Source organism: Natator depressus, chromosome 11, assembly GCF_965152275.1.
Source record: "Natator depressus isolate rNatDep1 chromosome 11, rNatDep2.hap1, whole genome shotgun sequence".
NCBI lineage: Eukaryota > Metazoa > Chordata > Testudines > Cheloniidae > Natator > Natator depressus.
In genome coordinates this window covers 67,490,683-67,518,555 of record NC_134244.1, presented here as the reverse complement: position 1 = coordinate 67,518,555, position 27,873 = coordinate 67,490,683, and the positions used below count along the sequence as shown (strand labels likewise).

At 42.1% G+C, this 27,873-nt stretch overlaps 1 protein-coding gene across 1 annotated transcript in view; it reads left to right on the top strand.

The window, feature by feature from the left end:
- The window catches only part of ABCA12 (ATP binding cassette subfamily A member 12), a 125,272-nt gene that overhangs the window by 10,653 nt on the left and 86,746 nt on the right, over positions 1-27,873 (top strand). Inside the window, exons 3-10 of the mRNA XM_074966903.1 lie at positions 6,147-6,294; positions 9,936-10,024; positions 13,519-13,628; positions 14,539-14,724; positions 16,649-16,827; positions 20,616-20,728; positions 21,855-21,951; positions 22,065-26,081. Of these exons, the coding sequence (XP_074823004.1) occupies positions 6,147-6,294; positions 9,936-10,024; positions 13,519-13,628; positions 14,539-14,724; positions 16,649-16,827; positions 20,616-20,728; positions 21,855-21,951; positions 22,065-26,081 (4,939 nt within the window). The remainder of the gene's footprint in view (positions 1-6,146; positions 6,295-9,935; positions 10,025-13,518; positions 13,629-14,538; positions 14,725-16,648; positions 16,828-20,615; positions 20,729-21,854; positions 21,952-22,064; positions 26,082-27,873) is intronic.

The following is a 27,873-nucleotide window of genomic DNA, read 5'->3' as shown; positions in this document are numbered from 1 at the left end:
GGGTTTACAACCAACTGAGCCTCTGGCTCTGTGTTTGTCATTAGCTTTTACCATTATCTCATGCTCCTGTGCTGGTTTTTCCTGTACAAAAATTAATAAGTAAAAGAGACAAACCTCTGGAAGTTTAAAGTAGAAAATGCAAGATATGTAAGTTTGATTTCCTTTGCCTGGTGTTGGTAATGATGGCCCTGATCCTACAAACACTTAAGTGCTTGCTTACCTTCCCTCACATGAGCAGTCTCATTGACTTCAATGAACATTCTCGCATGAATATTGTTAAGCATGTCATGTTTGCATCTCAGGGATCATGGTTGTATTCCTCTGGGCCCCAATCCTGCAAGAGGACTCCTGTGCTCATGGGAAGCGCCAATGAAATCAGCAGACCAAATCCTCATCTGGTGCAAATCCGTGTAACTTTAGTTGCTTTAGTCTAGTAGAACGGGTTGAAAAATTTTCGATTGAACAGTTTTCCATCAGAAAATGCAGTTTTGTCAAAACCGAAACATTTCATGGGAACATATTGATTTTGACAGACTTTAAGGTGGAAAAGTGTCAAAATGAACCATTTTGACTTTACTATTTTAATAACGTCAAAACATTTCATAGAATCATAGAATCATAGAATATCAGGGTTGGAAGGGACCCCAGAAGGTCATCTAGTCCAACCCCCTGCTCGAAGCAGGACCAATTCCCAGTTAAATCATCCCAGCCAGGGCTTTGTCAAGCCTGACCTTAAAAACCTCTAAGGAAGGAGATTCTACCACCTCCATAGGTAACGCATTCCAGTGTTTCACCACCCCCTTAGTGAAAAAGTTTTTCCTAATATTCAATCTAAACCTCCCCCATTGCAACTTGAGACCATTACTCCTCGTTCTGTCATCTGCTACCATTGAGAACAGTCTAGAGCCATCCTCTTTGGAACCCCCTTTCAGGTAGTTGAAAGCAGCTATCAAATCCCCCCTCATTCTTCTCTTCTGCAGACTAAACAATCCCAGCTCCCTCAGCCTCTCCTCATAAGTCATGTGCTCTAGACCCCTAATCATTTTTGTTGCCCTTCGCTGGACTCTCTCCAATTTATCCACATCCTTCTTGTAGTGTGGGGCCCAAAACTGGACACAGTACTCCAGATGAGGCCTCACCAGTGTCGAATAGAGGGGAACGATCACATCCCTCGATCTGCTGGCTATGCCCCTACTTATACATCCCAAAATGCCATTGGCCTTCTTGGCAACAAGGGCACACTGTTGACTCATATCCAGCTTCTCGTCCACTGTCACCCCTAGGTCCTTTTCCGCAGAACTGCTGCCTAGCCATTCGGTCCCTAGTCTGTAGCGGTGCATTGGATTCTTCCATCCTAAGTGCAGGACCCTGCACTTATCCTTATTGAACCTCATCAGATTTCTTTTGGCCCAATCCTCCAATTTGTCTAGGTCCTTCTGTATCCTATCCCTCCCCTCCAGCGTATCTACCACTCCTCCCAGTTTAGTATCATCTGCAAATTTGCTGAGAGTGCAATCCACACCATCCTCCAGATCATTTATGAAGATATTGAACAAAACCGGCCCCAGGACCGACCCCTGGGGCACTCCACTTGACACCGGCTGCCAACTAGACATGGAGCCATTTATCACTACCCGTTGAGCCCGACAATCTAGCCAGCTTTCTACCCACCTTATAGTGCATTCATCCAGCCCATACTTCTTTAACTTGCTGACAAGAATACTGTGGGAGACCGTGTCAAAAGCTTTGCTAAAGTCAAGAAACAATACATCCACTGCTTTCCCTTCATCCACAGAACCAGTAATCTCATCATAAAAGGCGATTAGATTAGTCAGGCATGACCTTCCCTTGGTGAATCCATGCTGACTGTTCCTGATCACTTTCCTCTCATGTAAGTGCTTCAGGATTGATTCTTTGAGGACCTGCTCCATGATTTTTCCAGGGACTGAGGTGAGGCTGACTGGCCTGTAGTTCCCAGGATCCTCCTTCTTCCCTTTTTTAAAGATTGGCACTACATTAGCCTTTTTCCAGTCATCCGGGACTTCCCCCGTTCGCCACGAGTTTTCAAAGATAATGGCCAAGGGCCATTTCATTTTGATATGGTAGAAAAGTTTCTTTTTAGACTTTGTTGTTTCAAGGTATTTTGATTACACTTTTATATTCTATTCAAATATTAATTTTAATGTTTTATATATAATCGATAATAATTTATAATGTTTCAGCATAATCAAAGCAAAGTGTTTTCATTCAATCAAAATGAAACCTTTTGATGGTTCCAAATCAATTTTTTCTTTTGGAATTTCCATTCTGCAGGACATTTCAAATTTTTTGACTTTTTGTTCCAATTTGGAACTCAAACAACTGTCAAAATGTTGGAATTTCCTGGGGAACTGGCATTCCAGTGCCCAATCAGCTCTATAATCGAGCTATAATGATTTACAGCAGCTGCAGATGTGGCCTACTATGTCTCTCCGTGGGTGCGGACCCCTACCCAGATGGATCCAGGCGTAGGTCTGCATCTCATTGTGCTGTGAGTTTTGTTTGGTTGGGATTTATGTACTTTTCTTTAAGAGTTAGTAAAGAATTAAGAAACCTAAAGCGGTTTTAGAGAGGGAACGTGGTTTTGCCTGAGAGGGGTGTGAATGCGCTGGCTTTCATTGCTAGCAAAGGCAGAGTGCCATTGGATGTCTTATTAAAAAGATCAGACTCTGGCTTCTGAAGCACATTGTCAGGGTGGGTGAATCCACTTGGACACGAAGATGCTGCTGTAAACTGCCCTCATCGCAGCGGGGGAAAGACTAGGGCAGGCGTTTCCTTGGACGTGTTGCCGCACGCTTTCAGTGACAGTGAAGGGCTGCCGCTGCTTTACATTGTTTCCTCCACAAAGCCAGGGGTTCTGTGAGGTACAACTCCTGCCCTGGGTGCCCCTTGGGGCTGGGGGCTTACCAAAGGCCATATGGCCAGCCAGAGGCAGAGAAGAGGGTGAAAGCTCAGAACTTCCTGGTTTCTGCTCTGCGATGGACGTGGTGATGCTTTGTAACCACCTAAGAATACTGGTATGGAATCTGGCTACTAAGGGTATGTCTACACTATAAACTTAAGTCGACCTATGTTAGGTTGACTTACAGCCACCGCAGTAATTACTGCGGTGATTCATCTGCCCGCACTGCCTTTCTTCTGTCAGTGGTTCGTGTCCTCACCAGGACCGCTTCCACTGACTTAAGAGGGGCAGTGTGGGGGGCTGAGAGACCGGGCTCTCAGCTCTGCGCTCAGCTCCCTGCCAGTAGCCCAGCTTCTAGCTCCCCACCAGGAGCCTGGCTGCCCCATCTTGGCTCCCTGCTCCCCACATATAGTTTGTTTGTTGTTTTAAGATCTGTTTTCTCTGAAATGCTTTTGTCCCAAATAAATAATACTTGCCCTTAAGAAGACCGTTGGTTACCACGGTCGTTGCCCCAGGAGGAAATGAACTGCGGGTACTGAACAGAAGCCAGGTCTGCTGGTAATTGCGGTTAATCACAGGGGTTGGTGGACTGGTCTAAGAGTGGGAGAATGGCATGATTCCATCCTGAGAAAGGTGACAGCTAGAGGGGTGCTCTCAGAGAGACTAGGAGTGGTCAGAGGTGGATGAGGCACCATTTGAAGAACTTGTCCTGCTTGCCCAGTAACACGCTCCACTGGCATAAAGAGACTGTAAAGATGGCAGGAAATGCCCCCAGTGCCAGGGGCTCTCTGGGTGGCAGAGAGCTGCCAGGACAGCTCTCTGTAACCGACCTTTGCAGCTCCAGCATAGAAGACCTGCTAGAGGCAAGCTGGGGGAGCGAGTAGACATGGCAGCTGCACATCACATTCCAGCTGTGCTGGGCCGCAGTACAGTCCTTAGTTACCCCTAACCTTGTGGCTGCTGTAACTTACCTGGGGAGGGGCTGCAAGTCAAGGAGGTGCAAAAACAGCTTCAAGGCACCTTTGCTATCCTCTCCCCATTTCTACACCAAGGTACAGGGTAGTGGACTGTGCCTTTAAGGGACCAGATCAGCAATGGCACACATCAGGAAAAACAAGCGGCTGGATCCAGGGCAGTTGCAACAAGGATCTGTTTGTCGCAGCCGCCAGCAATGGCTTAAAGTGGGTGGAATACAGCCCACAGCTGGTGCCTTTGCGACATTGATATGAAGGCACCAGCCTCTCCGGGTGCTGGTGTGCGAGTCACCATCATGGCTGAAACACTGTGGATTGACCTGGGAACCTGCAGAGCTAAATGCATGAACCTCTACAGCTTGAGCTAAAGGGGGGGGCAGCACAATGTATCCTCTGTGGATTGTCACAGCAGGGCCCTGTAACACACACTGCCCCGAGGGTTACCCTTGCAGATGAAAACCTGGGTCCTGGAATGCAAGGAAAACGTTCTCTTTAGATTCCCTGGATTTAAATGTATTTATCCCATTGACTCAGAGCCGTATGTTCCAAGTGTTTGCTATGTTGCTAACACTGATGTTACCACTGGGATCCTTTAAGGCTGTCGTTTCAGCTTTGCAGGCGTTGCTGACCGCTAATACACTTAATAGGTCTAATGCTCGGGCCCAAAAAAGAGATGGAGAGAAAGTGGTGAGCAGATCAGGAAAAGGTGTGACTGGTCGTCTGTTGTGGTTAAAGGACAAGCTAATCAATTGCCACTACAGGCCACACAGAGTTTCCAGGTGGCTGACTCATTTCCGTATAAGAAATAAGAGCAGCCTTCTTTGCCAGGTGTTTTTTATTACTTGTGCATCTCTTCTCATATGCTGTGATTAAATGAAAGAGCTTCAGGATTTACTAGAGGTGCCGTCACTGAAAATAAGGGTCTTTAATGAGCCATGTTGGCTGGCAAAGGGCAGGGCAGGGCAAACTGTATTTAAAATGCTGGCCTCTCTAATCACGTAGACCCCATTAAATACCATTGAGGATCTGGGTCTTTGGATATGACTACACTGCAGTGAAACACCCGAGGCTGGCCTGGGTCAGCAGGCTTGGGCCTGTGGGGCTATAAGATGTCAGTGTAGATGTTCAGGCTTGGGCTGAAGCCTGGCTCTGGGACCTTCCTGCCTCATGGGGTCCCAGGACCCAGCCCGACCCCAAACATCTACACGACAGATTTACAGTCATAGAATATCAGGGTTGGAAGGGACCTCAGGAGGTCATCTAGTCTAACCCCCTGCTCAAAGCAGGACCAATCCCCAATTTTTGCCCCAAATGGCCCCCTCAAGGATTGAACTCACAACCCTGGGTTTAGCAGGCCAATGCTCAAACCACTGAGCTATCTCTTCCCCCGCAGCTCGAGCCCTGTGAGCCTGAGTCAGCCGACATAGGCCAGCCACGGGTGTTTTGTTGCAATACCCTTAAGCTCAATTCTGGCCCTGGCTATGGGCTTGCACAAGGGAGGAAGGGGACATAAAGGCACCCACTCACTCCCCTGGGCTGGCTACATGGATCATGGATCACTGAACACGGGATGTGGGAGAGTGGGGGGAATGCAGCCACTGTGAGGCTGATACTGCCTTTCCCAAACAAGTTGAGGCCAATGGACAGGCACTGGTAGCTCCATCCCCCTTTGTGCCTAGATCAGCACAGACGAGCCAGCACACTAGGGGAAGCCGTCTGGTTCCAGATCTGCTCCTGCACTGCCCCATCTGTGAAGCTTGTAGCAAAAGCCACAATGGAGTCATTACTTCACTGGGGACTGGATACAGAAGCCAGTGGTCCTGCAAAGAGGTTGTCCCAAGCAAACCCCGAAGATCCACCCTGTGATTATGGATGTTTAGCCATTATTCTGGAGCTAAGTCCTGCCTTTCAAAAACAGGAACTAGCCATCACAGTTCTATGGCTTTTCTCATCTTTTATATATTCATCTTTTTCCCATTTCTCAAAAGCTTGTATTGTGTGTGTATTGACAAAAACCTTAGTAAAAATAAGGAACACTGGTTCCCATTTACACTAAGGCCCCTTGTCATGGTTCTGGCAGGCTAAAGGAGCCTTAACATAGGCAGACATGTCCTTCACAAGTACCAAATGAGAATCAAGCCAAAGCTCCTGAGCTTAGAAAATCATTATAGATTCAAATGAAGAAAACACCACGTCACAGGAATTAGATTTAAAAAAATTTTTTTTTCCAGGTTATCTAGCTCCTCGGAACCTCCCCAGTGCTGGTTTTTTCCCATTCCTACAAACCTTGCTCTGTGATTCAGATGCCAAATGCAAGGACACACCATACACACCAGAAGATCTGTTACCAAGACTTCCTGGCAACTCCCCTCTCAGACGGTAAGGGAATATGAAACTGCCTTGTTATTATCAGCTATGGAGCCAGCCATTCAGTGACGTATGGGGGCAGGCATGCATGCAATTTCTGTGCATCGCTCTCAGTGAGTGGTAGACCAGTTCTAGGCACTACAATGCTTTAGAAACGTGTGTAAGAATGGGCAAATTGCCCACTGGGCACTTTAAAAATGTTTCTATTAAAATAATTATAGAAGGAGCTGGCACCAACATTATAATTCCCTGATGCTTTCCACGATAAGAAAATCTTCCAACACTCAATGCACACACACACACACACACACACACACGAGGGCTGAAGTAAGGTTGCCAGAGAAATACAGGGGTGGCGTAGATCCCCACTGCATGGGTTAAGATTTTACGAGCAGGACCTCTGTGCACTCCTCTTTTGTCAATATTCCCTAAAGCAGCGGTTCTCAACCGGGGGCCCCTGGTGGGCCACGGGCGGGTTTCAAGGGATCCACCAAGCATGGCTGGCATTAGACCCGCTAGGGGCCAGGGCAGAAAGCCAAAGCCCTGCCGTGCAGGACTGCAGCCGAGGGCCCCCAGCCCCATCACCTGGAGCCTGAGCAACTTAACTTTATGGTGCCCCCTGTGACGTGGGGCCCTGGACAATTGCCCCTGCTTCCTACCCCCTGATGCCAGTCCTGGCTTTTCTATGCAGAAAACCAGTTGTTGTGGCACAGATGAGCCATGGAGTTTTTACAGCATGTTGATGGGGCTTCAGAAAGAAAAGATTGAGAACCCGTGCCCGACTTTGAGCCCTAAAAGATGCTCTTGGTAAATCAGCTCTCCTAGCTCGGAACGATGATCTATCACCCGAGGCGGGTGGGCCAGATACTCCGCTGGTGTAGATGATCTGTCGTTCCATTGAAATCAGCTGAACACACATGATGATCTGGCCCAGTACCTCTGGGGTGACACCGGGAACCTTGTGTTAGAGTGACTACTATCATTTCTACTGGGCTAGTGTCTAGAGGCCCCAACCAAGAGCAGGGAACCATTGTGCTCCGCATTATACGAACACACTGTAAGGGTGTGTCTACACTGCAGGGTAAGCCTGGGGTTGTGGGTCTCAAGTCATCAGGCTCGGTGCTTCTAAGCCTGCGCTTGAGTGTTCACACTGATAGCGACCCGGGGTTTAGAATTTCTGAACCCTGATCTCACACCCGCAATCACGCGTCCCCACTGCCCTTCACAGACCAGAGCCAGACCAGCCTATCCCAGGTTTCTTAGTGCACTCCCCAGCTGTAGCCCTTTGTTCATGGTGCACTGTGGGAAAACTTGACTGTCCATTCCGTGGCACTGTACCAGAAACCATCTCAGCCTGTCAACACATCCAGCTGAGCCATCTTTTGGGTCTGCACGCTCCCGGCAACCAGAGCCAGCAACATGGATGAGGCCCCATTTGAAGAACTTGTCCTGCTTGCGCTTGCACCCCTGTTTCGGGAAATGGGCAGAGCATGGCAGACGTACCCTAAGTGACGGTTCTTGCACTAAAAAGTTTGCTACCTAGGTAGTAGAGCTGGTCGGAAAAGCTCTGATGCAACATTTCATAGAGACGGGTTGATTTTGTTGAAATTTTGATGGAACCCAGGCAGGGCTCTGATGGAATCCTGCCTGCCAGGTTTCTGAAACCTGCCTCATTTCCTCACCTGCCCAGCTCTTTGACAGCTGAGAACCTGGAAGCACTAGGAACCCGAGCTCCGAAGCTCTTTGGCTTCTCAATTCCTCTGCAGTTTTCCTGGCGGGCAGCTGTGGAGTGGGGTTCTCAGGGCTCCCAGCTCTCTGTGCATTTATCGAGTTGCCTGATAGGGAGCCAAGACCCAGGAAGTCTTGGGAGCTGCAATTTCCAGGGGAGCTCTGGGGCAGACCACCAGGGGAACTGCCCCAGAACTGGAGCTCCATCCCCTTTCACCTAGAATTTCAAAATTTTGGGGTTTCATTCCAAATGGGAATGAAACCAAATCTGAAAATATTGAAATCCTGCATGAAACAGAATTCCCTTTCTCCTCACAGCTCTGCTAAATAGACCAAGGGCTGGACTTGCCTGAGGTCCCCTAGCAGATGAGTAGCAGAGCAATGAATAGAGGCCTGGTCTCTCGATTCCCGGTCTACTGCTCGATCCAGTAGACCAGGCCGCCCTCGCTGTTTTGGCAGTCATCATTTGTGCTTCTTAAAGAAGGTGGTTAATTAGGGATCAAGAAATTATAACTCTCCGGCCCAAAGTTGTTTCAATTGTTGCCATTCCTCCTAATTTGTCTTTTATTGTTTTGTGTAAAGAGGGCCAGATAAGGTTTTATTTTCCCAGCAGAAAATTTTGACAAATGTGGAAAAAAACCTGAAAACTCAAAAACTGATTTAAAAAATAATAATTTGGCAACTGAAAACCAAAATATTTTGGCCAAATTGTAGCACCCCTGCCTCCTCTCCCCAGTCCTTTGGATTGTTAATCAGCTTCCCTGTCACTGGTAATGTTTATACATTGCTTTGTACAATATAAAACGAGTGTATCTGTATGTGCTCATGCGTTTGTGTATGCACGCCCGCATGCTCGTTGATTAGGTGCTTAATTTATCCATTTTACAGGCTGTGAAAGCCTAACTGAAAACTGTAGGGCATATGATATCAGCAAAAGGGTTACTTGGAGCAAAACAACATCCGGAGGTCTCTGATTTCAGTCATGGCTCTAGGGTAGGATCAGCCAATGGGAATTTGTTTTGATTACGTAACACTTCTATCTTGGTGTTTCACTGGCTGGATGTGTTGCCACTAGACATTTTTCTGGAGGATTTTAGGGGAGTCACATTGAGAAAACTAAGAATTTGTTTCCTATTATGCAGCTTGGTTAAACTTGTCGTTTTGCTAACTTACCTCTGAACTGTTCATTTCTATTGCTCCAAACACAGTAAATAAGCCAGTTTCTCAGCTTCAGTTCTATCTCACTTCCGGAGCAATTGAATGTCATCTGGCTGCTGCTAGCCAGCTGAGATTTCCCTCAGTGAAGTGAAACTGGTTCCCATGCCAACACCCTTCTCTCCTCACTCCCACCCCCAGTTTAGGAGATGATTCACAGGATGGAGGTAGAGCTCTGGTACCCTATGGTGATTCTCAAGAGGAGTACAGTCCCTTAGTGAGCACAGCCTGTTGTCTTAATTTAGAGTAGCCCCTAGGTTGCTTTAACTTGCAGTAGAGCCTGGGCAACTGTAAAATCAGGGAAACACAATCAGCTCCTTGGTATTCCATCCCGGTCTTGTGCCGAGCATGTCTTGGGCAAAGGACAGAATCTGACGTGATTATGTTTAGCCCTTCATTCAAATACAGGAAATTAGATAGATATTGGACCAAATTAATGCCAGAGGTAATTCAAATGTAGTCAGTGGGGCTACATAAGGGGTGAATTTGGCCTTCTCTTTGTATTCAGTGTCTGGGCCTGCCACTGGAGTCAATGGTACTGAACCAGAACTTCAGCGCAAACTTCAGCGTAGCATGAATCAAAACCCCTCATCCAACCAGCCCTGAAAGTCAGCTCCAGCTTTAACCTGAGACCATCTCTAGTTTAGCGTAAGTTCAGTTTTAAGCAACCATATGTGGAGTTACAGGTCTTGTCTCTTTCTTTATAGGAGAAAACAGAAAAGGTCATCTAACCTGGGGAAGGCCATCCATCCATCACCGCAGAGTGCTGAGGTTCCAAAAAGCAGGAACGCTTCACGAGGTATGTTATTCAATTCTATTAGTGTTTAGAGAGCTCTCGGTGTGCTGCATGGAAAGGTCTAATCTTTTAAAGGTTCATCTTTTAAAGCTCTCCTGACAGAGATGCAATTCCTAGAAGAGTGCTGTTGAAATGATGGATATGTTCTCCATGGCCGCTTGAGTGTAGTAGTGCTATTATTTTAAACTCGTGGGAATAATCACAAATAAATGTCTTTACAAAGCTCAAACATTTCTTAACCCCTTAGGGATCAGAGGTTAGGCCCTCCTAGAGCTGAATCCGGTGTTGGAATGTGGCCAGAACACTAGGGTTTTCTTCTAAGGAATGCCATGAGATCTTTGATGCCCTCTAGGGCCATCCAAATATTTCATAAATAAAAATGCATGTAACTAATATTGCCTTTTTCCCTGTTCAGAACTCGTCCACAAACTGACTATGATTTTTGCAAATTTCTTATTCAAAATTCTTCAGCAGATAATTTCTGTGAATAATCCTTTCCCTGTAGCTCATTTGTGGCAATGTGAATATTTAATCTTTGAGATGTTTTCATTGGTCACAAGTTTCTCTTTCACTTAAGGAGTACTGTATATCTTAGGTTTCAAGTATAAATAGTCATAATTATTATTATACAGTTTGTGCTAGGAGTTTCCCAAACATTCAAGATGGACATCTCTGTTCCAAGGAGCTCTCAATTCAATTATGAATTCACAATTCACATTCTGTAATATCTATTACGTATTCATAATGACCAGAGGTGGTCAGGAAGGCTTAAGTTTTACATCTAATTCAAAAGATTACAGGTCAGATGTAAACTGGCATAACTGCATTGATTTCATTGAACTATATAGTTGCGAACACGTGAATGTATATAAATTAGGTCTGTCAAGCGAGTAAAAAAATTAATTGTGATTAATCGCACTGTTAATAACAGAATACCATTTATTTAAATATTTTGCATGTTTTCTACATTTTCAAATATATTGATTTCAATTACAACACAGAATACAAAGTGTACAGTGCTCACTTTATATTTATTTTTGATTACAAGTATTTGCACTGTAAAAACCAGAGAAATAGTATTTTTCAATTCACCTAATAGAAGTAGTGCAGTGCAATCTCTTTATCATGAAAGTTGAACTTTCAAATGTAGAATTATGTACAAAAAATAACTGCATTCAAAAATAAAACAATGTAAAACTTCAGAGCCTACAAGTCCACTCAGTCCTACTTCTTGTTCAGCCAATTGATCAGACAAACAAGTTTGTTTACATTTGCAGAAGATAATGCTGTCTGCTTCTTATTTACAGTGCCACCTGAAAATGAGAACAGGCGTTCTCATGGCACTGTTGTAGCTGGCATCACAAGATATTTACGTGCCAGATGCACTAAAGATTCATATGTCCCTTCATGCTTCTACCACCATTCCAGGGGACATGTGTCCATGCTGATGATGGGTTCTGCTCGATAACAATCCAAAGCAGTGTGGACCAACGCATGTTCATGTTCATTATCTGAGTCAGGTGCCATCAGCAGAAGGTTGATTTTCTTTTCTGGTGGTTCAGGTTCTGTAGTTTCCACATTGGAGTGTTGCTCTTTTAAGACTTCTGAAAGCATGCTCCACACCTCGTCCCTCCCAGATATTGGAAGGCACTTCAGATCCTTAAATCTTGGGTTGAGTGCTGTAGCTATCTTTAGAAATCTCACATTGGTACCTTCTTTGCGTTTTGTCAGATCTGCAGTGAAAGTGTTCTTAAAATGAACAATATTTGCTGGATCATCATCCAAGGCTGCTATGACATGAAATATATGGCAGTATGTGGGTAAAACAGAGCAGGGGACATACAATTCTCCCCCAAGGAGTTCAGTCACAAATTTAATTAACACATTTTCTTTAATGAGCATCATCAGCATGGAAGCATGTCCTCTGGAATGGTGGCCGAAGCATGAAAGTGCATACCAATATTTAGCATATCTGGCACGTAAATAGCTTGCAATGATGGCTACAAAAGTGCCATGCAAATGCCTGTTCTCACTTCTGCTGACATTGTAAATAAGAACAGGGCAGCATTATCTCTTGTAAATGTAAACAAACTTGTTTGTCTTAGCAATTGGCTGAAGAAGTAGGACTGAGTGGACTTGTAGGCTCGGAAGTTTTACATTGTTTTGCTTTTGAGTACAGTTATGTAACCAAAAAAAAATCTACATATGTAAGTTGCACTTTCACAAAAAAGAGATTGCACTGCAGTACTTGTATGAGATGAATTGAAAAATATTATTTCTTTTGTTTATCATTTGTTCAGTGCAAATATTTGTAATAAAAATAATATACATTTTGATTTCAATTACAACACAGAATACAATATATATGAAAATGTAGAAAAACATACAAAATGTTTAATAAATTTTAATTGGTATTCTACTGTTTAACAGTGTGATTAAAACTGCGATTAATCACAGTTAGTTTTTTTAATCACAATTAATTTTTTTGAGTTAATCATTTGATTAACTGCGATTAATCGATAGCCCTAATACAAATAGTTCTAAGAATGTTGACTTCAGTGCAGCCATGCCGATTTACATTTACAGTTGAGGATGTGCAGTATACCTCAAGTAGGATAATAAACAGTGCCACCCGGTGAATCACTGAGATCACTTCTTGCAGTGCTTTGGTGTTCCTTAGAGATGTCCCATCCAACCACAGGCCCAGCCTGACCTCCATTACCTAGTAAGACCTTGTAAGATGACTCCACCAAGTGTGATGACTGCAAGACTGAAGACCCAGCATGAAAGTAAATGTGAAGACCCAATAAAACATTTAAATGGATGAGTTTTAAAAGGTCACAAAAGGAAAATGTGACCTTTAGGATTTCATTAGATCAGATAAATCCCTTAAATATTTGATATTGACATACGTCCTTGAAGATGGAGTAGTGACTAGAGCTTTTTGGGAAATAGTTTTCATGACAAAATGCCAATGTTGAAGCCAGAACTTTTTACAGAAATGGGTTGGTTTCGACCAGTTTTTCAAGTTGAAAATTTTGGGGGGCGGGGGGGGAAGGAATGAGACTGTCGACGTGTTTTGTTTCAACATTTTTGAAAAAAAAAGTTCAGCTTTTTTGGTTTGAAATTAATTTTTGTTTTAAAATTTGAGCTAATTATTGTAAAAATGAGGTGTAATGGTCAAAATCAAAACAAAACATTCTGAAATGATCAAAATGAAATGTTTTGAGAGTGAGCACACCTGATTTAAAAAGAAAATTTCTGTTCACAACCAATGTCAAAATTATTACTTTTTTGTCCCAATCTGGGAGGAGAAATGTTTTGATACAATTTTTGTGCAATGGGAAAACTGTTTTCCACCCTGCACTATTACTAATCACACAAGCAAAGATGTAGCATTGCTAATTGTGCTATTGCATGAGAGGTTAAGAGTCATGGGCTTATTTGTGTCAGAACATTACATTAAGTATAGTGTTTGAAAATTCTCATTATTACAGCGTTGTTGGATTCAATAGCTAACCTGAAAAGCACCTTGGAGGACATTTCATCACCGTCCAACTTGAGTTCCAGAATAAACGTGCTCAACAAAATTCTAAGTTTGGGAAAGGTAATTTTTGCACCCGTGGCGCAGTGACGTGGAATGAATTTGTTTTTGTTTAAATAACAGAGTTTTAAGCGGGATGGGGCCGATTCCTAGCTGGTGTGAATTGATTTCAGTGGAGTTATGATGATCGCGACGCCAGCTGACAAGCTGCCCCTATCCTTTGAACATGTATTTTATTTTAGGAAAAGGAAGATAGTTGCGGAGGATGGGTTGTTAAGTGACTATGGTAAATTTATAAAAAGAAAAGGAGTACTAGTGGCACCTTAGAGACTAACCAGTTTAGTTTTCCTCTAAACATAACCAGCAAGTATTAAGTTAGACATCCAAATTACTTTGCCATTCACAGATTACCAAATACCAACAGACCATACCCCTGATATACGAACACAGGACTTTTCTATTTTCTTCAAAGCAAGGGCACTCCATGAGGCAAAATGTATATCCTCTTCCACATTCAACTAAAATACCATGTCACAGTCATTGCGATCATAGTCAGCATTTGCCAACAGCTACCACACGGTGGTTTCAGAGATGCCCCAATATCCGTCTGTGATAATAATTGTTTAGGGATGTGAGCTTTTTGTCAGTTAATGTACAACACTATTCTCTGGACTTTGTCACCCTTTAATTGATGAATTATAAACTATATTGAATATATTAATGTTTTTATGTTATGGCCCCAATCATGCAAACACTTACCCATGTGCTTAACTACAAGCATGTGAATAGACTCAGAGAAGTCAGTGGCACCATTCACATGTATAAAATTAAAGTATGTGCATAAATGTTTGTGGGATCAGGGCTAAATTGTTTAACGTAATTACCACCAGTCACAATTCCTTACTGCTTTGATTAAAGTCACTGTCAGGAAAACCCTGTTTTTATCACCACTAATGTTAAATTTCCCTTTTAGGCGCAGACACAGGATTCATCGGCAGCAAACATCAAAATTGTTATCTGTGAGATCCTGTCACCATATATAGCCTCTTCTGATCTCCCCTGGGAAAGCATGGGAGCAAATGTTCACAGGACGTTTTGTTTTACCAACTCATCTCTTTTAGAGTCATTTTTCCAAGCATTCAGAAGTCAGATATCTCAGGTGACTAGCCACCTCCTCTTGTCTCCATTGAGAATATTAATAATGGCTATTATTATTCTGATTGTTGTATTGGGGTAGTGCCTGGGAGCCCTCCTAATGGACTAAAATCCCATGTACAAGGTGCTGTACAAACACACAACCAAAAGATGGTCCCCGCCCTAAATAATTTGCATTCTAATTCCTTAGGAGCAAGGATAATGTAATTGCTTATGGGTCACATTCTTCAAAGCATCTACTGGAATGAAGCACTCAATGCCCATTGAAAAGCAATGAGACTTAGGCACCTAACTTACTCCCATTGGTGTTTTGAAAATTTCCATAATAAAGATGGTTTGTTTCCTCCCGTTATTAGTCTGCCTGCTTTAGTAAATATAGGGATCTGCTGAGAATATTAGTAGATTTTTAAGGCCAGAGAGATCATCATGACCGTCTAACCTGACCTCTTTCATAGGAGCCATATAATTTCACCCAGTGTCAATCCCAATAATTTGTGAAAGAGCATATCTTTCAAATGGCCATATAATTTATCACTCAAAACAATTATATCTTAAATAAAGTGTATGCTCCCTATTCATCAGGACAAGGGCTGGTTTTCACTTGTCTTGCGTTCTCATTCTCAGTCTCATACAGAAAGCTAGACTAGGTGACACCCATGAGCAGGATTCTCCGAACGAATCGCCTGATGGAGTCACAGCTCGTGCTGCACAGATGCAAAGTCTTTAAAACTAGTTAGACCGCAGGGATCTTATGCTTTGACGCATTCATACTCCAGCACTGAGATGTGTCTAATAAAGGAATCCTGGTCACGGCACTCTCCCACTTAGAGCCAAATGGTCAGCTGATGTAAAGATGCTGCTTTGTTGACTTACATGGATTTCTCCCTGTCTGCACCATCAGGGAACTGGGCCCATGTTATTTTCTCACCCCTCCCCTTGGTTCTAGTTTTACCACCTGTCATCTTCCCTACGTCCATTGCTCTATGATCTCTGCTGTAGAACCTTGTTGTTCTGGGTCCACGAGGGAATCTGCGGAGGGGATTTCATGAAGGAGAACAAGTTATTCCACCACACTGTGCTCATCAGTGACTCACCGCGGAAAGACTGGCTAGAGCTGGACTCATCCCAAGACCTGTAACAGCTTAAACAATCGATTGAAATGGAATTTAGATAGGCTGGCCAAATTCATCCATGGTGTAAACCCATTCATTTCAGCAGAGATACACTTGGGAGGAATATGATCCATTGACACAACTCTAGGTATAATATGCAGAATCACCCAGATATGAGATCTGCTGAATGCCTGCGCAGGGGAATAAGGAGGTGTGTGGAACCTCCTTGCCTACAGAGTGTACCTGCATTGCCAGATCCTAAGTGGAGGGAAATCAGTTGCCAATGGACTGCTACCCTCCCCGCCCGCACAGGTTGGTGAGGAGTGGTTTGTCAGGTGTGTGGAATGAGCAGAAAGCACCAGGCAGCACAACTAAACTGTCTTAGAGGGGGTCGTAAACTGTGCTAGAAAAAGGGCGGGGGCATCTTACTTCCCCACAGAGCAGAGATGGAATTGTGACTCCAGGTGACCCCAGTTTGGTTCCTTCTCATGCTCTTGGGTCATTGCAGTTGTGTGTTATCCCTTGCTGTGGCTGGATTGTAAGTGTACAGCCTCGCTCAGAATAAATAGCATACTCAGCCCACAATTGTATTACATTCAAAAATATTTTCCAATTTTAATTTTCATACAACTGGTAAAGGCCTTCCAAAAGTGTCCTGGGGTTACCAGAGTTTAAAATGCTCTGGTACGAATTCTAGATAGCTGTACCCGTTTGTATGTGCAATGTGAATATTTTGGTTATGTGGTACAGCTAGTTAACAAATATTAAATTCTTCTTTACCCCTTAAATAATTTTATCTTGTTTTTATGGTTTAAGTTGCAGCAGGACCCTCAGTACCAGATGACGTTTGTCAAAGAAACCGTCTCGTTCCTGTCACTCATCTCACGAGTGCAGAATGAAACCTCTCTGTGGCATTTCCTCTTGATGGCCCCAGATGTGGTCCAAGGCAGTCTGAGGATGAAGGATATATTTGCTTTTCTTCAAAACACAAACAGGTAGGAGAACAGCAGGGATGGGAAGGGCGCTGACGGTATGGTGGTTATGCTTGTTATTGAGCAGGCTGTCGTGATGTGGCAACTCAAAGCAACAAAAACTGAGTTTTGTTGGTGCAGGGCTATCTTACTATATGTCTGAAGGTCTCTAAGGATGGTGGGTAAAACACTGACTTTCAGTGAGACTCGAGCCCCTATGGGTACACAGCCCGCAGAAGCGAGTCTTTGAGCCTGAGGTTAACAGACTTGTGTCAGTGGGGATTGCGCTAGTGCACTAAAAACATCACTGCAGATATTCCAGCTCGCGCTCTGAAGCCCACCCTGACCTGCAACTTCAAAGTTCTGTCTACATGGCTAATTTTAGAGCACTAGCACAAGCCCTGCTAGCCCAAGTCTGTCAACCTGGGTTGGAGGGCTTGCTCCTATGGGCGGTGTAGACATACCCGATGTCGCTAAATCACTTCTGAAAGTGACTCCTGTGTCACTCAAGTACTTTTGCAAATTTTACCCAGTGTCAGCTGGCTGTCAACCTGTTCTGAGGCATAGTTGGTATGCAGCTATCATTACCATGTGGAAGTTGAAACGCTAGGTAACTGACTGTCCAAAATGTCAGAGGAAGACAAATCCTTTCTTCAGTGCTCTGCGATAGATTTTTGATGATGATATTAGCTAACCAGCTCCTTCCAGAAGATCTCAGGGCCAGATGCGCTGGTATACGCTAGCGGCTTTGTACCACTCTATGAATTTGGCTTAGAAGAAATCTTAAATTCGGTTTATGGTTACTTCGCATTGCTACATTGGCATGAAGCAGCCAGACCAGAGAGGTGAATCTGGCTTTTAGAGTTTTATGGCTTTGAAACTATAGCTCTAGGCAGGAAGAAGTACCTTTGGCATGATATTTGTTGCTCAACAGTTACAGAGAAAATGGAGGAGACAAAACAGAGACTCAGACATAGGCTTTATTGCCCTGATTGAAACCTTTGACACTATCTTCAACTAGGATTGTGAAAACTTTCCTTAGTAAGCTCAGTCCTGAAGTCCTTTCCCAATTCTTACTCAGACAAAACTCCCATCGAAATCAAAAGGACTTCAGGATGTGCCCCAAATTGGAGTATCAGGAGAAATTTGTGCAACTCATCCACTGGCTGTGTGACTGAAAGCTGGATAGTGTATCTGCAGAGATCATTGTCTCTGGTCCACTTTATAGTATCCAATGGAGTCAAACCACGTGTCTCTTTGCCAAGTCTCTTTCCAGCAATGATTGATGGAGATGAGGCTGGCAAGCTGTATTTAATATCAAACACCTGCTAAGCTCCTTAACTTGAACAGTTTGAAGACCCTTACAGAAGTTGCCAAGAGGGTTGGTGGTGAACTTTTTAATGGAGTTGATTGTGATCTTGGGGGACTCACTCTTGCTCATCATTAACAAGAAGCAGAGGAAACTAAAAACAATCAAAGTGCCATTAGTCTGGAGAAAACTGAGATAATGTCCTAACCTGCACTTGGGGACGCACATGTAAGATCTAGTATCCTGATCCTCAGTGGAGCCACTCTCAATGTGATAACAGATTTCACTTCCTTTGAAAGAGTTTTGTCAATGCTACTCTTCTTAATCAAGGAGTTACCTGTGAGTGTCCACATTCATTAGATTGCTGCTTCCAGACCTGTAACCATGACTATATCACGCAAGAAGACATAACATTCACTATGCTATTCCGTCTCACAGGGACATGTTATCACCTGTACATCAAAGAGCTGTGCAGAACTTTGTTTGTGGCACCTTGGAGCTGGTATACCTAGAAAGTGGCATGATAAATGCAACAATAAAGGGTTTCTGCAAAGAACTTGCACAAATACAATTTGAAATTATGATTATGAAAGTACGTCTTAGCCAGACTGGGCATGTCCTCTACATGAAAGATGAGGTTCTCAAGAAAATATTAAACAGTGATCTTTTTATAGGTGAATGATCAAGAGGCACACAAAGAACCTCCACCCATTGTGACGTTGATATTAACATATGGGAAGCTGCTGCACCAGAGCAGAGCAGTCAAGTAACATCTTGTGCAGAAAGTTTTGGAGCAAATTTTATTACCCCACGGGAGAAACTGAGGCCTTGCAAGCAAAGAAAACAAGAATTATGGATAGGGTTGCCAATCTTGATTGGACATATTCCTGGAGGTTTCATCACATGACATAATAATTAATTAAAGATTAATCTTTAATTCCTGAAGACTCCAGGACAATCCTGGGGGGGTTTGGCAACCCTTATTATGGACACACCTAGTAAGCATTCCTGTTTTTTAAATTTTCCTGCCTAGCCAGGAAATTAATAATTGGACTCTTCAGCTACCTTCAAGACCACAAAAGTTCTTGCAAAACTATTCAATGTCGAAATAAAAGACAAACAGTTTCTATTTCTACTACCTACTCCTTTACATAATTTTTGCTCACTCTTGGCAATCCATAGCATCTAGTGCCCTCACTATTCCTTTCCTGATACTTTTGGCACAATGAGACAGGTGCAGTTTTTATGCATGTCCCAGCAGCTCCTTCCCCTGTTGAGGCTCTTGCTGCTTACTCTTTCTAATGTGCACCTGGGCAGAATGAAAATATTCAGGTTAACAATGAGGGGAGAAAACCTATCCAAGAACATTACAATAAATATGGAGATGTAATAAGCAGCATACTTCGTCCTTGCTCTGGGGCCATTCTTGCAAGGCAGTATGTGTTCGTCCACACCGTACAAATCAGCTCTACTATGCTGTTTGCATATCTCTTGCAGTATGTAAACAGGGCAGCAGTTGTAACTCCACATGCAATGCTGCACTGCAAAATGACTCTGCACCTACCATAAATTTTATACATGCAGAACACAGAGGACCTGATCCAGTGCCCATTGAAGTCAATGGAAAGCGTCCCAAAGATTTCAAGTCTTTGATATATGCCGTGTTGCTGTAGCTGTGTTGGTCCCAGGTTATTAGAGAGACAAGGTGAGTGAGATAATATCTTTTATTGGCCCAGCTTCTGTTGGTGAGAGAGACGAGCATTTGAGTTTATGCAGAGCTCTTCTTCAGGTCAGGTTCTTCAGGTTTTTCAGGCCTGCGTAAGCTTGAATGCTTGTCTCTCTCACCAACAGAAATTGGTCCAATAAAAGATATTACCTCACCCACCTTGTCTCTCTAATAGTCTTTGAATCAGATCCATAAGACTGTGAATATTGAATAGCTATTTTAATGGATACCACTGTAATACAATCAACCTAAGTGACAGCTTTTTCTTTTCTAAAAGAGCCCTTGTTTCCCTTCGGTCTGAAGGTTTTAGAGAAAAAATGAATTCTCTGAAATGGCCACACGTTTCCCATCCATTTATCTTGTCTTCTGTGGATTCCCACTTTATCTTGATCCTTACCTGCTCTATTTCTTAGTTTCTTTCAGGATAAAATTCACCTGGCACAGTGCACCGCCAGGACTGTGTGTCACTTTTGTCCTACTTATGCCTTATTTTGAGAATTTAAGTAGTGTATAGGTTTTGCTTGAGCTTCTTGATAGGAGTGAATGTAATGAGTGTAAGGTGTTACACATTTCTGCTATTATACTGCTATGGGTTTCCTTCAAAGCCCTTTGTTAGCATTTTGTGCAGGATCAAACACATAATTAAACATAAGGGCAGCGTCTTTTTTGTCAAGTATTTTAAGAATGGTATGCCACACTCCAGCTATTTCCCCCGGTCTTTTGTTTCTCCCTGTAAACCTGGAACTACAATTTGTTATCGTTGTTTTTCCCCCGTAGTGCTCTGATGGCATCTCAACAGGTTTCTCCTCCAGTCATGAGTAATGATGGAATCAAACCTATCCAAAAAAGGGCTTTGCGTCTTTTGTATTCCCAGAACTGTTCAGAACAAGGTAAGATCCTTCAAACTAGCTGTATCTTTGTTGAAAAAGTGCAGTACCAAGGAGAAACATACTGTGAGCTTGTAGGCAACCGGACCAGTCCTGTGCCATTCAGCTTAATGAATTGTCCCTTCAACTTTTAACAAATCTAAATAAATAAATAAAATGTCTCATTGCCAATGGAAACTTAAAACTCTTCCTCAATTAATCTGCTGCTACCAAAAAAGATATGTTTTTACAGCGTGATAATTAACATGAATTAGCTTTCTCAGTGTAATATCTTAGTGGAGACAAAGTGCCGTAGTTTTTACCTCAGTGTAACTAGGCACGGTCAACCCCAGGTGGAGAGTATGGTATTGAACTGAGGTAACTATGTAGAGGTGAAAACTGCAGTGCCTTGTCTCCAGTTGGACTTTACAGTGAGATAGCTATCTCAAGGTAGTTGTCTTGCGTTAAAAGCACACTTATTGGCAGTGAAGGCAAAGCCTTTGAAACTTGTAGGCTATAGTCAAGTGGGATTACATGAGCGGTCAGGAGGGAAATAAAACATATTTTATATATACATATACAAAATATGCTATTCTCCATGTGCTCCTTTACCTAGTCCTAATCAATTTTCTGTTGTCTTGTTCAGTATGATTCATGGATGGTAGATGTTGGCATTGATAAGGAGGTTGTGGGATTAGTACAGGGTGGAATTCCATGCTTAAGGTGTGGTCTGGAAAAAAGCATGAAGTCAACTGGTGGGAGAAACAGACAGGGGAAGAGGTTCGAGGTCACAGTGATTTCAGAGCAGAGGGTATGGGAGGTGGTGCAAACAGAGATAAGAACAGACAATTGAGGGAATTGTGAAGGGCCTTGAAGACGAGCACAGGAAGCTGAACAAGCAGGCAACATCAAGTTGTGTTACTGGCAGCAAGATTCTGGTAGTGCTAATGGAGTACCTCTGCTAGCAGCCAGATGTTCATGATCCCAAGGTGTTCCTCAGATGGGGAAAACATAGATAGGGAAACCAGGACACTTATTTAGCTGCTTATTTAGGTGCCTAACTTTAGACATCCAAGTTTGCAAATATAACCATAATTTTCAGTTCAGTTTCCAAACTAACATATGCATCTTCTTTATGCTTCCATTGTAGGCAAAAATAACAGCTCAACAGTGGCTGATATTTGCAATCTCTCCATTAACTGGAAAGACAACCGAAGTTTGGTATCTCAGATGGAAGAAGTTTGGAGGTAAAAAAGGACTTACAGAACCATGGAAAATGACAAAAATATCACTGAATCTGCCTTTATGTTTTCACTTAAACTGATTTCATATTTTCTAAAACACTTTTCTTTCTTTTTAGAAAAATCAAATTACCGGAGTTTGATGGAGAAGACTTCAGAAGAGCTATTTTCTCAAAGGATTTAGAAAGCATACAAAAGTCCCTATATCTTTTAAAGGGCTTCCAACAAAATTTTAATAGAAACAAATCAGAAAACGTAAATCGATTCACAGATGTTGAGAATGAAACCATTCAGCGATTGTATGAAATTCTGAAGTTGGGAATGAATATCCCCTTTGACAATAAATTAAGGAAACCATTAAGCAAAGAAACAATTGATGAAGTCTATAACTTCACATCTCTTCTACTTCAGAAAGACTTTTACGGGACTTCTATTTTCAATACAGCAGCCCATTGGAAAGAAATTCAAAGTGCTTTTAAATTAGCTACAGTGATTTGGGATCTAGAATTTTTAAATAAGACTAATTTTAATACAGTGAAGACATGGGATATCATCAAAATGAAGATATCTCATAGGATTTCATCATTCCCTGAAGACATTAAAATCTCTCTCTATACAATGCAAGAAATCCCATCTTTGTTTTCAGATTCTTTTCTTAAACCTACTATCAATGAAGTCTTTCAGGAGCAGTACTTTATTTTCCAGAAAATCTTTACTAATGTGATGAATGTGAATATGATGAGTCAGTACTATCTATTGAGAAATGTGTTTGAACTTATGCAGATAATCCAAAATTCCACTGATGAAGATCTGTGGAAGGAGCTGAATGCCAGTTGGCGTACTGTTGAAAAACTAAGATCCACGAAATGGAACAACACTGACATCATTGCATATGGGCAGTTTTTAGATATATTGCACAATCGTTTATATACATTGAATAATGGTTCAGATGTTCTTTTCAATAAAGAATTGGAACAACTGACAGAATTTTCTACCCACATGTTACAAGAGTATGGTGGGGAAGCCTCCAGGGTGGCCAATATCTCAATGACCATAGAAGCCATACAAAAAACCCTGTACGTATTAAAAGATTTGCAGCAAAAGTTTAATATTAGTCCATTAGAAACTATTGATCTAGTCTTTAATTTTAACAATAAAAACACTGGTAGATTGTTGGAAATATTGAGGGTAGGAATGAAAATCCTTTACGACAACAGATTGGGCGAAGCATCCGACAAAGAAAAAATTGATGCTGTCTATAATTTCTCGCATCTGCTACTTCAAAAAGAATTTAACAAGACTTTCTTACAGCACAATACTTCACTGGAAAAAAAAGTGTTGGATCTCTTGCATTTAGTCTTGAGTCCCTTTCTCTTGGAAAATAACAATCGTAATGAAAAGCCACAGAATTGCTCTGTCCAAGACATTCTTCACATAATTCTTCAGATGTTGCTTAAAAATATCACACTTAGTGAGTCCTTACCAGGAAGCCATTGCAAATTCCTGTTTACTTCCATGGATATTCAGACCAGAACAATGGAAAATCAAACATTTACTGAATTGTTTCAGCTTGCAGTAAGAAACCTAGAGCAGACTCCGGAATTTGCTAGCATCTTCAAAAACAATAATGAATATTTTTCAAGGGAGCTGTCATGTATCATCCAGTCATTACAATTTTCTTTTAGTTTTCTTTCAAACTTAAATACTGTCTCTAACTTTAAGAATCTTTGGATAGAAGAAAAGTATCAGACTCTGACAGCCATCTCTAAGGAGCTTCCCGAGAGTAATGCAACGTGCCTAACACCAGCCTTTCAGAATATGGATAGTGTAGTTAAATCTTATCCTTTAAACATTTTGATTCCTATTATTTTGAATGAAACAGACTTGAAGTCACAAAATTTCTCTGGCAGTTCATTGGACTGGAATAGGTTGCCTTTGTCTACTGCCAGTCTTCTGCCAACTGTTCCCCAGTGGAATGCCAGTATATATGAATTGGTACAGATGGTCCAAAATGCCTCCAACCAGCCTGAATTGAGACTTTTCTCAAGAGTCTGTAAGAGCATTGGCAATCTGATGATCAGCAAATGGAACCTGACAGAAGGGGATTCCAGTGTGAAACTATTGGAAATACTGAAAAAAGCTCTCAATGTTGTTGACATTGGATTAGCTCCCAGAAAAGCAAAAGCACATCAGTTCCTTCATAACTCTAGCTTGGGAATGAAACCCACAGATTCGGAAGGTATATTTAGTTTGTTAAAACGCTTCCTCAACTCAACTTCTGCCACAAAGAACAAACCTGACTTGGAGAGGATGTTTAAAAGATTTGCCCCACCAAATGAGATCCCCGCGGAAAGACTTTTCTATACTAATCCCTATTCAGAGGAAACGCAATGTTTTTTAAACTTAACTAGAGTAATTTGGTATAAACTCATAAATAAAGAGCTTTTATCCCTCCAAAAACTCCTTGCTACCATGGCAAAGGTGAACATAACTCAGCATTACCTATTGATCTCTTCCCTGCCTAAACTAATGCAGTATATCCAAAATTCCACTGATGGAGCTCAGTGGAATGAACTCAACAGTTACTGGCACATTGCTGAAATACTGCGGTCCATGAAATGGAGCAGCACCGATGTGATTGCTTACAAGTCACTTTTAGATGCATTGCAAAAAGATTTACATACAGTGAAAAATGGCTCAGGTCTCCATTTTAGTAACGAATTGGAGCAGTTGATAAAACTTGCATCCCAAGAGTATGGTGGAGAAGATGCCAGAGAAGCGAATGTCTCAAAATATTTGCAAGCAGCACAAAGGAGTATATTCATTATAAATGACTTGCAACAAAAGTTTAATATCAGTGAATTGGAAACTATTGATCGGTGGATGAATTTTGACAATAACTCCACCCAGAGATTGCTTGAAATATTGAGGGTGGGAATGAAAATCCTTTCTGACACCAGATTGGGTGAAGCATCCAATAAAGAAAAAATTGATGCTGTCTATAATTTCTCACACTTGCTATTTCAAAAGGAATTTAACAAGACTTCCTTACAGCACAATACTTCATTAGAAGCAAAAGTGTTGGATCTCTTGCATTTAGCTTTGAGTCCCTTCCTGGAGGAAGGTAACAATGACAACGAAAAGCCACAGAACTGCTCTGTCCATGACATTTTTTACATAACACTTCAGATGCTGTTTAAAAATGTCACACTACGCGAGTCCTTACCAGGAAGCCATTGCAAATTCCTGTTTACTTCCATGGACATTCAGACCAGAACAATGGAAAATAAATCATTTACTGAATTGTTTCAGCTTGCACTAAGAAATCTAGAGCAGACTCCAGAATTTGCTAGCATCTTCAAAAACAATAGTGAATATTTTTCAAGGGAGCTGTCGTGTATCATTCAGTCATTACAGTTTTCTTCTAGTATTCTTTCAAACTTAAATACTGTCTCTCAGTTTGAGAATCCTTGGATAGAAGGAAAGTATCAAGCCCTGACAGCCATCTCCAAGGAGCTGCCCCAGAGTAATACAAAGTGCCTACCACCAGCTTTTCAGAGTATGGATAGAGTATTTAATTCTCATCCTTTAAGCAGTTTGATTGCTTTTATTTTGAACGAGATGGACATGAATTCACAAAATTTCTCGAGCAGCTCGGTGGCTTGGAAGAACTTGTTCATTCTCTTCAGTGATGTCCAGGCTGATGTCCAGCGGAACTCCAGTGTGTATGAACTGCTACAGATGGTCCAAAGTGCCGCCAGCCTCTCTGAATGGAATAATTTCTCCAGAGTCTGGGAAGAAGTTGACAACTTGCTAAGCACCGAATGGAACCTGACCAAAGCGGCGGGGTATGTGAAGCTGCTGGAAGTGATGAAGAGGGATCTGGCTGATAGCGAATTATCTCCAGGAATAATAGAAGCTGCTCATTATGTTCTTAAGAAACTGAACTCTTCTGATCTGCCAATCTTTTTGAAAATGGACCTCAATCCAGAGTCTGCCCCTAACAGAGCTGATTTCAATACTGTATTGGACAGTGTTGCTCATCCTTTCAGTGTTATGGCAAAAACCCTTTTCAATAAGAGCCTGACTTGGAATGAAGGAGAACAAACCCTGTCTCCTAACAATTTGGTCGCACAGTAAGTTAATTTATTTCCAATTTCATAACTGTCACAATTTCTTGTAGAATCTACAATGACCTCTGGCTTCCAGTTTATTTTATTTGTCTATTAAAGGAGCAACATTACACTGAAGTTACATGAGCTACACCTAGCTAGGGACATAAAATACAATAAGAAAAGGTTCTATAAATACATTAGGAGCAAGAGACATATTAAGAAAAATGTAGGTCTCCTACTTAGTAGGGAAGGATCGCTAATAATGAATGACATCAAGAAGGCTATAGTGTTTAATATGCCTGTTTTGCTTCAGTCTTCACTAAAAAGGTAAATTGTGACCAGATACTCAACACAATTAATATTAACAAGGGGGAAGAGCCGCAAGCCAAAATAGGGGAAGAATAGGTTAAATAATATTTAGATAAGTTAGGTGTATTCAAGTTGGCTACGGCTGATGAAGTTACCCAAGGGTACTTAAGATACTGGCTGAAGCAATCTCAGAATGATTAGTAATGATCTTTGAGAACTCCTGGAGGACAGGTGAGGTCCCAGAGGACTGGAGAAGGATAAACGTAGTGCCTATCTTTAAAAACGGGAAAAAAGAGGACCTGGGGAATTATAAACCTCTCAGCCTAACTTTGATACCTGGAAAGATACTGGAACAAATTGTATTAAACTGTCTGTAAGCCCAAAGAGGATAATAGGGTTATAAATAATAGCCTACAGAGATTTGTAAGAACAGATTATGCCAAACCAACCTAATTTGCTTCTTTGTCCCAAGTGGATAGTAAACACAATATATCTTGATTTTAGTAAGGCTTTTGTCACCTTTCCACATGACATTCTCATAAGAAAACTAGGAAAGCATAGTCTAGATTAAATTGTTACAAGGTGGGTGCAAAATTGTCAGAAAGACTGGACACAAAGAGAAGTTATTAATGGTTCGCTATCAAACTTGGGGAATGTGTCCAATGGAGTCCCTCAGGGGGCTGTTCTGGGTTCAGTACTATTTAATATTTTCATTCATGACTTGGATAATGGAGTGGAAAGTATGCTTGTAAAATTGTGGATGACCACAGGTTTGGAAGGATTGCTAGTGCTTTGGAGGAGAGGATTAGAATTCAAAACAACCTTGACAAATTGGAGAATTTGTCTGAAATCAACAAGATGAAATTCAATAAAAACAGGTGCAAAGTACTGCAGTTAGGAAGGAAAAATCAAATGCATAACTACAAAATGGGGAATAACTGGCTAGGCAGTAGTGCAGCTGAAAAGGATGTGGGGGTTACAGTAGGTAAATAGTTGAATATGAGCCAGCAATGTGATACAGTTGCAAAAAAGGCTAACCTCATTCTGGGTGTATTAACAGGAGTGTCGTATGTAAGAAATGTGAGGTAACTATCCCGCTCTACTGGGCACTGGTGAGGCCTCAGCTGCAGCACGGCGTCCATTTCAGGGTGGCACACTTTAGGGAAGCTATGGAGAAATTGGAGAGAATCCAGTGGAAATCTACAAAAATGATAAAAGGCTTAGAAACCCTGACCTATAAGGAAAGGTTTAAAAAATTGGGCAAGTTTAGCATTGAAAAAGAAGACCAAGGGGCGGACCTGGTAACAGTCTTCATGTATGTTAAGGACAGTTATAAAGAGGATGGGGATCTATTTTTCTTCAAGTCCACTGAAGGTATAACGAGAAATAATCAGCTAAATCTGCAGCAAGGGAGATTTAATTCCGATATTAAGAAAAAGTTCCAGTTATAAGGGTAGTTAAGCTCTGGAATAGGGAGCTTGTGGAATCCCTGTCATTGGTGGTT